At 47.7% G+C, this 12,482-nt stretch overlaps 3 protein-coding genes across 3 annotated transcripts; 1 reads left to right on the top strand and 2 right to left on the bottom strand.

The window, feature by feature from the left end:
* Positions 1 to 2,394: 2,394 nt before the first annotated feature.
* Positions 2,395 to 3,793, bottom strand: DFJ58DRAFT_724961 (uncharacterized protein; the record flags this gene model as incomplete). The annotated part of the gene is made up of 4 exons (XM_041385159.1): positions 2,395 to 3,234; positions 3,282 to 3,410; positions 3,459 to 3,590; positions 3,653 to 3,793. 4 exons carry the CDS (start codon positions 3,791 to 3,793, stop codon positions 2,395 to 2,397), a joined length of 1,242 nt encoding a protein of 413 aa, XP_041246782.1.
* Positions 3,794 to 4,878: 1,085 nt separating this feature from the next.
* On the top strand, positions 4,879 to 5,619 carry DFJ58DRAFT_724960 (uncharacterized protein; the record flags this gene model as incomplete). The annotated part of the gene is made up of 4 exons (XM_041385158.1): positions 4,879 to 4,908; positions 4,967 to 5,192; positions 5,254 to 5,327; positions 5,374 to 5,619. The coding sequence occupies 4 exons, from the start codon at positions 4,879 to 4,881 to the stop codon at positions 5,617 to 5,619; spliced, it is 576 nt and encodes a 191-aa protein (XP_041246781.1).
* A 4,642-nt stretch (positions 5,620 to 10,261) lies between these two features.
* Positions 10,262 to 11,221, bottom strand: DFJ58DRAFT_212977 (uncharacterized protein). Its single transcript, XM_041379271.1, has 4 exons — positions 11,150 to 11,221; positions 10,741 to 11,086; positions 10,583 to 10,685; positions 10,262 to 10,512 (listed from the first exon to the last, which is right to left on the bottom strand). The coding sequence occupies exons 2-4, from the start codon at positions 11,070 to 11,072 to the stop codon at positions 10,459 to 10,461; spliced, it is 489 nt and encodes a 162-aa protein (XP_041246780.1). The 5' UTR covers positions 11,073 to 11,086; positions 11,150 to 11,221; the 3' UTR covers positions 10,262 to 10,458.
* Between the last annotated feature and the right edge of the window lie 1,261 nt (positions 11,222 to 12,482).

Raw genomic sequence — 12,482 nt, 5'->3', positions numbered from 1 at the left:
CAGAAGGGATTCATTTCACAAAACTGCCTATTTGCTTGTGATTTCAAACTGAATTTTACTTACGCGCTCACCGGCTGGGAAGGGTCGGCCACAGACGCACGTATCTACGAGGCTGCAGTGGGCCATGACCTTCGCATTCCTGCAGGGAAATACTTCCTTGCAGATGCAGGCTTCCCTCTGCGGCCTGAACTACTCGTTCCATACCGCAATGTGCGCTACCACCTTGCAGAATGGGGCCGTGCAGGTATGAGGTACGTGTACTGGTGTTATTCTTTCTACAATGTGCTGATTATTTACAGGCCGGCTACAAAAGAAGAGTTATTCAATCTGCGTCACTCGTCCGCTCAAAATGTCATCGAGCGGATCTTCAGTGTCCTCAAACGACGTTTCCGAATCCTCCATCTATCACCGCCATATGCTATGGACATACAAGCGCAGATTCCAGCTGCATTGTGCTGCATTCACAACTTCATACGTTTTCATGATCCCTCGGAAGGTGTGCTACCTGAAGCAGACCATTCAGACGCTCCCAGCACGCACACCGCAAACTGGGAGCAGGCAGTAGAAGAAGCTCCGGCCGCAAACAACGATCTGCACGCGCAGCATGATCTCATTGCGCTGTCTTAATAACCGAGGGTCTTATATGAAAACGTGTAAGAATGTAATGACACCACAATTACACTGGATAAGACTTCTTGCCAGTCCTCGATTAACACGGTCTACGACTTTTCTTCTTTCGTGGTAGATAATGTGTGAGTTCTTGGGAGGCTCGCTAAACCAATCAGTCAGATTAACTTAGCCGGAGCTTTATTATCTCTGATTGAAACTATGGGATTGTCTAGGATATACCGTCTAGACACTTGAACTGGTTTCCTGAATATATGGTTAACTGTTGAGAAGCTGGTCTCAAATGTGACTACGTGGACCAAAGCTCGTGTTGGTCAATATACAAATACCTGGTGAGAACGCTGGTCTCACAAATAACAACAATGACAAATAACAACAATGACCAAAGCTCGTGTTGGTCAGTATACAAATACCTGGTGAGAACGCTGGTCTCACAAATAACAACGTTGACCAAAGCTCGTGTTGGTCAGTAAACACTACGTGGTGAGAACACTGGTCTCACAAAACTGGGTTTCTATCGCGAGAAACTTACGTAATCTCAAGGGAAACACTTTCCCTGCACTTGCCTGGACAGTTCTTACAAAGGAAATGGGCTTTGTAAGCAGCAATTTGTTCAGACTGAAGCTTCTTAGGTGAGAGTTCAATTTGCTCAAGTGGGAGTTCTTGAATGCAACAAGTGGGAGATCTATTTTTTGGGGGAGAATGGGCTCTCCTTATATACATTTTGTGTGGGAATATTATGTAAGTAAAAAGGTGATGTAATGACTTCAGAATGTGAGAAGAATATTCCAAAAACTGGAGCAGAATGTTCTAGCAGGTGCAAAAGAACATTCCAGAATATTCATGGTGGGATAATGACATCATTCTGAGTCACTATGAGTCACTATGAGTCATTATGAGTCATTGGAATGTTCTAGCAAATTCCATGGAACATGACATCATTATGACATCACTATGATATCATATCTTTCAACCAAAATACCTGCAGGAGTGTAGGTGAAGTCCTATGACATCATTATGACATCATACCCTGTAGGTACAATTTTATGAAGCATCTGATTAGTCAGAGCATCCTAATAGAAAAGCAAAGTAAAGAAACACTAGAGAAAACAACTCAGAAATAATGGAACAAATAATAGTACACAATACGCGGGCTTTTTAGATAGGTTTTTGTTAGGCTTTGAACTTTTCTCTATGGGTTTCTCTAGCCAAAGTGAATAAGCCAAATGAAAGGCAATACATTAACCTTCATTTTGCTTCTCATATCAACTAGGTCATTATGTGATTCCCATCTCACATATGACTTTTCTTCAAAACATGGTGGATTCATGAATCACTGAGGGAAAACTGAAACTATTGGACCAAGGTTTGATACCAAGGTATGGGTTGACTAGTCTGAGGACTAAGCTAACAGACTTTGTCTTTTAGGGGGATACCTAGTAGTCATGTCCATGCATGATTCCCAAATCATGCAGGACAGCGCACGCAATGTGGGTTGAGTATCAGCGTATTTTAGAAGAACGACGTGCTCTTGGTAAGGACAACGACGATGTTTCGGATGACGAGTATGACGAGTATGACGATTATGGACTGGATTAATTCTCACTAGTAGCAAGTACCATGTACTTGTATCTGATCTGTTCCAATTAGTATATGATTCAATGATGCATGAAATACACGTAGAATGAGCAGTACATGAAATAGATACTACATGTTAGTACAAGACAAGAATGTAACAAGCACGGCAATACAAATGATATGATAGTACTACTGCAGCAGTGGAGAGTCCAAGAGCTCTAAGATAAATGCACGGCGTGTCTCGTAGTCATCCTCGAGCCCAACATAGATAGCAAGCTTGTTATCCCCTCCTGCAAGGGAAAATATGCGCAGGAGACTGGCTCTCTGACCAACTGACAAAAAATCTCCATCTTTGCTGCGCATAATCTCTAGGCCGCGAGAGATGATATTTGGTACAGTTGGTACAACAACCTGAGGGACTGGTGGTGGAAGCGGAGGCGGAGTGGCTATGGTCTTCTCAATAACATCTGTGAGACGGTTGATGCTACCTTGCATGTTCATGACGGCAACTGCTGGAGTAATCTTGGCAGCAATCTTTGCGGCACTATTTATCCCTGACTGCATGCCACCATGTGCTGAAACTCGTGCCTTCTTGGGAGCCGGTAATGATATCAACATTGATGAAAGAGGAACAGGATTGTTGGACACGGGAGGGGCACCAGTGCGTTGAGATGAAGAGTCGACAAAAGTGTCGGTGCGCATGCACTTACTGGACTGCGAGCCGGCAGCCTGAGAAGTAGCAGAGGTTCCATGAAGCTGGGCGCTAAGTGGCATCATTAAATCAGGGCTCATGTCTGGCACATCGCTGGGGGCAGCGGCTCCAGCAGTGTCTACATCCATATCAAGAAGGCCAAGGCCTCCGTCAAAAACATCAGGCACGTCATCTGCAGTATTGACAGACGGAGGGGGCGCAGTAGCTGGGTGCAACGCGTGCCTTCCACGAGCACCGCTATTATCACCTACGATCAGCTGCATGTTGTCGTATCGAGCCCACCCTTTGTTGCGAAAGGGGCGCATCACAGCTCGTGACTTTTGGGCGTCAGTCAAATGCAATAGAATTGAGCATCATTACATACATTGGGGTTAACATACGTATCCCAAACATCACCAGCAGCACGACCCTCGATTCCAGCCCCCCGCACATTATCCCAATGGAAACCAGACACATTGCGATAATTCTCGATTTGATTGAAGATTTTTTTGAGCTAAAACATGCTCGTAAACTTATAATCATTCGAGAAATGATCACATACCGATGTCCACTTTGTCCTAACCATCCTGGCCGTCTTCGGAGGGCCTATTGTTTGAATCGCGTGATTGTCATTGATAGCAGTTGCTGCGCTGTTGAAGGTAGTATTTGTGAAGTTCCCGCCATCACCACCCCGCTGCCCCGATTCTCAATCAGATGTTGGAGTAGAACGTCCACTTCTGTCTCTTGCCAGTGCACCTTTGCCGCATTGTCTGGCATTGATGTTACTTCAGGTTGAGCCATAAGGACTGTAGTAAAGCTAGCACAGAGAGCGGTGAGTGCAACAACAGAGGTGCAAAGTCTCTGTTGACGATAGTAGTCAATAAGATAAGAATTCATGGTAGATGTACAGGTATGAGATGTAAGGTTTGAGCTCCGACAATTGAGACGCTTGAAGCCGAGAATCCGCACATGACATTTGCCAAATGTTAGGCAACATCTGGTTGCCGAACAGCCTCTTAAGCACGAGATACCGTCGGCATCGGGTGCTATTGTGTATACCACGTCATGCTGTGTTCTTGCGCTCTTAACGTTCATGTTTTGTTTTTACAGCTCTTTGCTCAGTACTATGAGGACCTCTGCTTCATTTCACGGCGTTGTTGGACCACAAACTTCGACGACACCATTGACGTCCTCTTCCCGGCAATTCTCCAAGACGTTGAAAGCTGTCTTGAGCGTGCATTCCTTCCCCCCTTTCAACGTCTATGTTGATGGATTTTCAGTGACAAAATTCTAGACAACTTGCCAGGCGATTTTTGTAAGCATCGCAAGTGATATAAATCACACATTTCACTGACGAAGCCATGTCGAATTTTATTTTAGTTCAGACAGCCTGTGAAAGAAGCTGAGCAGACTCGATTGAACGCACCAGAATACACACTCGACTATCTTGCGATGTTAACCCATCCTGGAGTATGTAACCTTTCGGTAGAAATGGGATTGGTCAGAAACGCGTGTGTGCACGTCGTCGTGCTGCATCGTCGCTTCCTCAACCAATCTCCGACTTCTCAATACATTTGAAAGCCACTGCATCCCCCCGCATTCCATACAAACCGTTCGCTATGACAGTGAACCGAAGACAGTTTCCTCTGTGACCCGCATATGCAACTACATTAAATCTATGTCAAGATTTGATGCTAACGCAAACCGTGCTCGACCTCCGGACTGATCCCTTTGCTCACAGTCGTTTGTGCACGGTGTTGTCGAAAGTGAAAACGCGAAGAGACACTATATATTTGCAGAGACGACGCCGATATAGTATTTCCTGAGCTGCTACTGTAAACACAATAACATATTGTCGTAGAACCGACCGAAGGGGAGTCCTCGTAGTATTGTATTATTCAGGAGGGGCATACAAGCACAGACAGGTAACTCAAAAGGTAAAGAAAACGCAACTATACCTCCTCTGTCAAAAATTCAGTCGCATGGCCAGTGGAAAACAAGCATCTCTGCAAGTCAGGTTTGACAAAATTTAGTTTCTATAGATCTCACATACTTACATGCAATGGACAGCGGGGAGCAGCACTCGGTGAGACACCCCTTCCTTTTGCACCCAGGTCCATCTTCGAGTATATCTCCAAGAAAGACCAAGAACGCATTAAGAACATCGCTGCAAGCCGCTTTGCCCCCTTTTCCACGTCGGATGATCTCTCGCCAGGTCCCTCACTCCCCACGCCTTGCACGAAGCTGCTCTCCACGGTTTTCAGCCCTTCATGGCCGATCCATCTAAGCAGGCAAGGTACATTGCCTATCTGCGTGCACACGCAAATCCTCACTCAGGTGCAATTCCACCCTCACAGAAACCTGGGCAGACACCCGAGGAATTCACAAAAGAGAGAGCGACTATGCAAAATCAGCTACATTATTCCGCCCCGTTTCTAGAGCCGTGGCTGGGCGATTTACAATTGCCGCTGTTCTAGATCTCGGGCCTGCACACGCCTGCTGCACAGCCAGAAGAGGGGACGGACAGTGTGGATGTGGCGGAGGAAAAGCCGACGGAGGAAGTCAAGGAAGAAGCCCCGAAGGTGCATGCTGCTCGATTGAGCATGTATGGTGTTATGACGCGCGAGGTGTGTACGTGGCAGCCTGCGCGGCTGCTGTGTGAGTGCTTTGGCGTCAAGGACCCGGTTAATGCTGATGAGGTGGACGAGCCCCCTGCCGTCTAAACGAGGCCCGGATGTCAAGGCACTACCAGCGAATGATGTCGTGGAAGATGTTGACCTGGCTACGTTCAAGCCTACCTTCATACTCAGGGAATCCAAACCGAAAGACGCGGAGAAGGAAAGAAAAAGAAGAAACAGAAGAGTTTCAAGGGTAGCGCGCTTATTTCCTTTGATGTAGCGCAGAGTCATTGTCGCCCACTGCCGCTGCCGCGCGCCAAAAACACCGAGATCGGGAGAGCGAGAGGCCTCGGAAGAAGAAACGGAAGGATCAAGTGGGGGATGGACATCAGGATATGTGGGTTGAAAAGCCTCCGCCGTATATCGTGAAAGCCCTGCCTATCACTGATATGTCCTCTGATGAAGGTGATCGGGTTAGTGGTCAGGAAAGCGGACCTGCTGGTGCTCGTAAGAGCGCAATCGATTTTGTGTAGTGCTATATACAGGTTCAAAAGCTAACGTCAATTTTGGCGTCACCTGTAACGCTTCACAATGATGCAAGTATCACCATGGACGTGCGGGCAAGTAACATCTGTACTATCGTCATTGGATGGGAGATATACTCTGGAAGCTGTGGAGACATGAGTCGGACGCATGTACGCAGTGCAGTCGAGGAAGGCGGTTATGACTCGTAAGGAGCCTGTTTGCTACAACGGAGGCGAACTACCTCGTGTCTTGGGCGTGTATGGAAATGAATTAGGTTAGCGTGGTGAAGCAGCATAAAAATGCACAATACACGCACCTCTGCAGCTTAGAGAAATACACCCACAGTCCCTCAATCGTGCTCAACACGATCAACCTCTAGTAAAATGCCACAGGTCATTCCAAGCACCACACCCATTCGAACTTTTGAAGATCATGAGAATACTGTAAGGGCAGTCGCAGTTTTCCCCGATAAACGACGAATAGTTACGGGCTCGGAAGACAAGACACTTCGTCTTTGGGACTTGGAGACAGGTGTTGTGTTGAAGAAGATGGAGGGGCATAGTAGCTGGGTGGGGGGCATTGGCGGTATCACGAGATGGTCAAATAATAGCAAGCAGTGGTGCAAAAGGAGAAATCATTGCCTGGCACGGTAAAACTGGTGAATCTCTTGACCAACCCATCCAAGCCCACACCGATCGAATCTACTCGGTGGATTTTTCTCCTGATGGTGCGGTGCTGGCCACTGGTTCATCGGACCAAACGATGAAGTTTTGGTGCACCAAAACGTGGCAGATGCAAGGAGAACCAATCGAGTGTGGTTATGTCCACTGCATTAGATATTCGCCTTCTGGTGAACTTCTTGCCATCGCAACATTCCATAACATCAAAATTTATAATCCAGGCACCAGGGGACATGTCGCATCTTTTGGGGATTACACAATGTCACTTGCTTGGACGCCTGATGGCACGCGCCTTGTTTCAGGAGGCTATAATGCTACCATACAAGAGTGGGATACATTGACCTGGCAGCAGGTCGGTGATTCCTGGAAAGGCCACACTAGCTATATCTTCGCCATTGCCATCAATCCCTCTGGCACCCTCGTCGCTTCTGCATCTCGTGACAACGATGTCCGTCTCTGGCGGCTCTCAGATCAACGAACCGTCGCCATCTTCAAGCAATCATCCCCGCCGCAATCTGTCACTTTCTCCGCGGACGGCAAGCAAATCTTCAGCGGAGGCCAAGACAAAAAGATCTCAGAGTGGGAAACACCTAAGAGAGCATCCTTCAACCAGATCCTGGCCATCACGACAGCCCGCAATGCATGCATCGCTGGAGACCTGGACACTGCTGAACAGCTGCTCACCCAAGAGATCCACACCGACGCCCATGACTATACTTCATATTCCCATCGCTCATTTGTTATGGCACGAAAACACGCATGGGACCTCGCACTCGATGATGCAATCAAGGTGAGCTATACTGACTTATCATGGCCCCCTCACTAAAGGCTTACTTTCATTCGTGACATAGTCCATCAGCATTCAGCCCTCATTAATAGGCTACATCTCGAAAGGCATCGCCCTCTGCGGAAAAGGCCACATCCGCGAGGCAAGGGCAGCATTCGACGTCGCATCCATGTTCACCAACAATGATTCAGAAGCCAACCAACTTCTTCTCTTGATCAAGGTACATTGCATTCATCTCACACATCCCCCGCTTCATTGCGTGTTTCAGGCCATCGCCCTCTTCAGCGCAGATCAACACGAGGAAGCAATGTTACTCATCAAAGAGCTGGCTGCCGCTTGTCCGAATACCGATCCTCTCGCGTGTTGTGTCGTGCAAGTAAGTGTCATGCAGCTTCGCTTGGTTATCGATGCTGATCTTTGCAACTCGCACATTAGACACATTTACGCGTTCAGCTGGGAATAAAAGCCTTGGATGGCACGCGTCACGATGAAGCTGCTGACCATTTCACTGTCGCTGTCAACTCAGGCGTGTTCTCATCGACATACATTTATGGCCTATACGAGGAATTGACCGTTGTGCGTCAAGATGATGCATACATAGTGCTTTCCACAACTGAGTGCTTTGTCCAGCTCTTCGGCTGGGATCTCGATTCTTTGTGTCTCACTACTCACCAGAAACGATGCCAGGCATTCCTTTCGGCAGGTAAACTTGATAAAGCTCTTGAAGCACACAAATACATGATAGACGCCATCGACGAATCTACGAAGGCCAGCTGCCTTGATTGGTCCAACGGCAAGTCCGGAGTCCGTGATAACATCTAGACTGCAATCCTCACCCATATTTCACTCAGCTTTCAAGCAAGAATGCAGCGCGTCCTGTGCTGCCGGTGGAGATGCTGCCCTCACTGCGAGCGATTATGACAAGGCCATTGACCTATACTCGGCCGCAATCAACCTGAATCCTGCGTCTGATACTCTCTTTGCAAATCGTAGTAAGGCAAAGTTGGGTAAGATGCTATGGATGGAAGCACTTCTCGATGCGCAGAAGGTGCGTTGGCATCTATCATTTTAGAATCCATGCTCATTGCAGCGATACATAGGTCATTGAACTCGACTCTTTCTCTTATCTTGGATACAATTTGAAGCATGCAGCTCTTCATGGTGCACGATGTTATGATGAAGCGATCCTGACCTTCAAGACGATGCTGGCCACATTGGATGATGCGCCCGACGTTCGGACACGAAGTAAGCCTTTGCATAACACATTCGCCAACATGTTTAACTCTCTCTAGAGCTGTGCCACCAACATCTCAGACCCTCTGAAGTAGAACGTACTATCCGACGGGTAATTGATGCCCAACTCGACAATGTTCCACTCCGTGTAATCAACACTATTACCGGTCTCTTATGCGATCGAGAGGCGCAGATAAGCGCCTTCAAAATGAGCACAGAGTATAAGGAGCTTGTGTCATCAACAATCACGCATCTGGACTTCCCAATGAAGCACATCGAAGAAGTGGTGATGACGTATCTCCAATATGCCGCGCTATCACACAGGTGGGAGGGAAGGAGCCGTGCTGCAGGATATCCAGGGCAGGAGCCGGTATGACTCGGAGTTGGATCCGATTGGTGGCATGACGAAGTTGCGGTTGTTTGTTTGCAACACTGCTCGTGATGCGGGATGTAACTGGGCATGGAGCGATACATGCTGCATCGATAAGAGCAAACAATGTCGAACTCCAGGGAATCGGTCCCGTATGAGTGCGCCAGAGAGAAACTCCATTGGGCGTCAACCCGCGTTACCACGCGTCAGGAAGACATCGCATACTCGTTGTTTGGCATCTTTGGTGTCCGCCTGGCTGTAGATTATGGCGAGAAGCAGGACAAGGCTCTCGGGCGGCTCCTGCAGGAAATCGTGGCTCGGTCGGGTGACATCACCGGCCTCGATTGGGCGGAAAACCATCAGAGTTCAATAGCTGTCTACCAGCCTCCATCACTTCATACGAAGCTCACCATGCAAGCTACCACCCCTACTCGAAGATGACATTCATCATCGGTTTGCTGCGAAACGGTGGCTGTGGATTTCGCTTCGAACCTTTATACCCGGCTTTGCGACGTGAGCGCCCCTCGCTTCGCAGCACAGAGACTGCATCTGCCTTGTATTGCATTCAATGTCAGGGAAGTCAGACGGGTGCGTAGTCCAGCCCCAGAGACTCTGTTCAGGTATCGAGTGAAGGCAGACGGGCTTCGCGACTTGCTTATCACCACCGAAGAGACCCTGGTTCAGTTCTGGCCGGCAAGGCTCACTGAGCAAAAATTTGTTCTTGTCCGTCCTTGGGATCGGTCTCTCCTCGAGCTACCTGACTTTGCACAACCGCCTGAATTTGTGGAATCGTCTTACTTTGGAAGCGATACGGAGAGTGAGGAGGATTATGGGACGCCACCTTCTTCTCCGTCAGACGACTGGTCCAGTGGTTCTCCTGTAAATCAGAAGGTGGTTGACCTAGAATCACGAGCATTGCGGTTGCTTGTTCGCCTTGGGCAGCCTTTCTGCGCATTTTTGCTATCGCAGCAGGGCAGTGTAGAATACAAGAGGATCGCGTCGGACCATAATATCATTGGGCAGGTCGACGACGTGGTTTCTGTTGGAGACTCGATGGACATCAGGACCATAGAAATATTGTAGTCGTATTTTTTTGTTTCAAATTTTATGAATTTCTGAGCAGTTTGCATTTGCGCTTCACATCGTACAGTATAGGTATCATATATGCATGTGTATCGGACTAAAGTCTCGTCACTTCATTTCCTGCAACTGTAGTTGGTCCCGTAGAATTTTCGGGAGTGGGACAACTTGGCATCACCTTGTCTTTCGATGAGTAAATATCACATGTCCCTATCATCCTTTGCTGTCCAAAGATTGTACATTGGCATGAGGGTGTCGCAGACCAATAATCAACATGGATGACTACCATAATGATGGATATCAGATCGGGACTCAAGGGACATCTTCGACGAGTAGGACGCAGGATATGTATTCAGTCGTTGGGAACGCGTCATGAGAGAAAGATGCACTTACCTGCCTCCCCGACCGCCCTAACAGAACAGATAGCCATGTACTATCATTTTCCTGGAACGTCCACTTTGTCGGGAATGACGCGCAGAAAAAAAGGACAGACATTCTGGGTGAGAACTCTTCGGCGCTGTTACTGAGCCCGGTGTAGTGCAAGTACGTACGTAGGCGAGAGGTTGAACGTAGAAAGACGGTGAAATGCGCTGTGTGAAGGTGCTGCTAGTAAGCATGGCAAAAATACAATTATCAGCGCAAATAATCGATCTTGTCGTCGTCGTCCTTTCTGACCTTGGAGAGCACGGGCGTCGAAATTCAAGACGCACAATAAGACATGATTTACAGATTCTTTATACTGGTCTACAGCGAGTCGTAAGGCGAGGGATCGCGAGACCTTGGATCTGAAAGTTCTTGTACCGTGAAAGATTGTTTCAAAGTTGTGATACTCACTTGATGTATGGCCAAGGATTGGGTCCATGTACTCTATGATTGATAACATAACATAGCTGAACACTGCAGCAACATGTCAATGATGAGATCCAGGCTGGCGTAACTTTGGTTCTAGTGAGACCTCACCGATGTTAGTAGAGTGCGATGACCATCATAATCATATTGCATACTTGTGTCACAGTGATGCAAACGAGAAAAACTGAAACCAGTTGGGCCGGGGGGTGGCTGAGAAACTGAGGAAGCGAGGTGGCAAAACGCTGTAAGCAAGGCTGACAGCTTTGGAAACTATGATTTGGATAAAACGCGTATTGAAAAGCGGAAACCACCCCATTTGGAGCGGGTTTGAGACGCGAGAAGAGAGAAATTTGGTTGTACTATTATGGTACGCGCAATCGGCAACCCCAGAAGTCGGCAGTAACGCAAATGTCACAGTAAGTCACGACATGTCACTGAGCCAGTTTCAAAGTCAGCTCGGCAGTCAAGCAGGAGCGCAAGGAAGTGAGTTAGTATTCGGCGTGAGCAAGCAAGTACAGTATATACTAGTAGAATCTAAGTACAAGGGTGGCCATGATTAGTGCCGTAGTTGTAGAATTGAGGGGGATGTGTAGGGAGACTGTGTGTGTTGTAAGGATGCTGAGGTTGTCTGTCGAAGTTTGATGATGATGCAATGGGACCGCCGGATGAATTATTATGTTACGTTGTAGATTAAGATGGTGCGCGGAGAGCTGGATTAGCATAGAATTGATGAAAATATGGCTGGTTAGTAAAGTGTGGAGGATAATATGGATTAAAAGAATGTGCACTGGCAGGTGGGGTGAAAAATGAGTACTGGAAGTGTTGGATGAGGTAGCGTCATTGTCTTGCGAGGCGCCACTACTAGCCTGTCCTGTCGATGACGCAGTGGCTAAATTCTTATTCTTCGAAAGCGTTTTTCCCGTCTGGAAGAGCGCAGCAAAACGTGGATTGTCGGCAAAGTGCTGATTTGCGGCATCAGCAAGAAACTCTTTGATTCTAGTCCTGAGTTCCTCAACCGTTCCGTCTCTTGAAATCTTGAGAGCGCCAGCAAGTGCGATAAAATCATCCTTGCACCGGAGTGTTGAGAGTGCATCAAACGTCTTCGACTCGATATCGCGTTCGATCTGAGTGTGGCGCGCTTCATCTTCTGTCTTCTTTTGGCCTGCTTCTCCGCGTCGGCCTTATCCTTTTCATGCTGCTCTAGCCCCATGACCAGCAGCACAGCACCAGTCGGCACTGGTGTGTGCAGTATTGAAACTCCGTCACGGCATATATCGGCAGGTGACATTTCTGCGTGACTTCGGCACTTTCAGCTATCTCATTCAATTCTGCTTCAAATGTATTCGTTTGAACTCGTATTGAGTTGTGTTAGAGAGAGAATGATGTCTATGTAAAGAATTTTGTGTTTAGGTAGCTGGAAACACGAGTTTTGTGAAAGTGCCGA

Source organism: Suillus subalutaceus (assembly GCF_016647625.1).
Source record: "Suillus subalutaceus strain FC151 chromosome Unknown DFJ58scaffold_23, whole genome shotgun sequence".
NCBI lineage: Eukaryota > Fungi > Basidiomycota > Agaricomycetes > Boletales > Suillaceae > Suillus > Suillus subalutaceus.
Note: the sequence above shows the minus strand (reverse complement) of the source record. Positions and strands in the feature narration are given on the sequence as shown.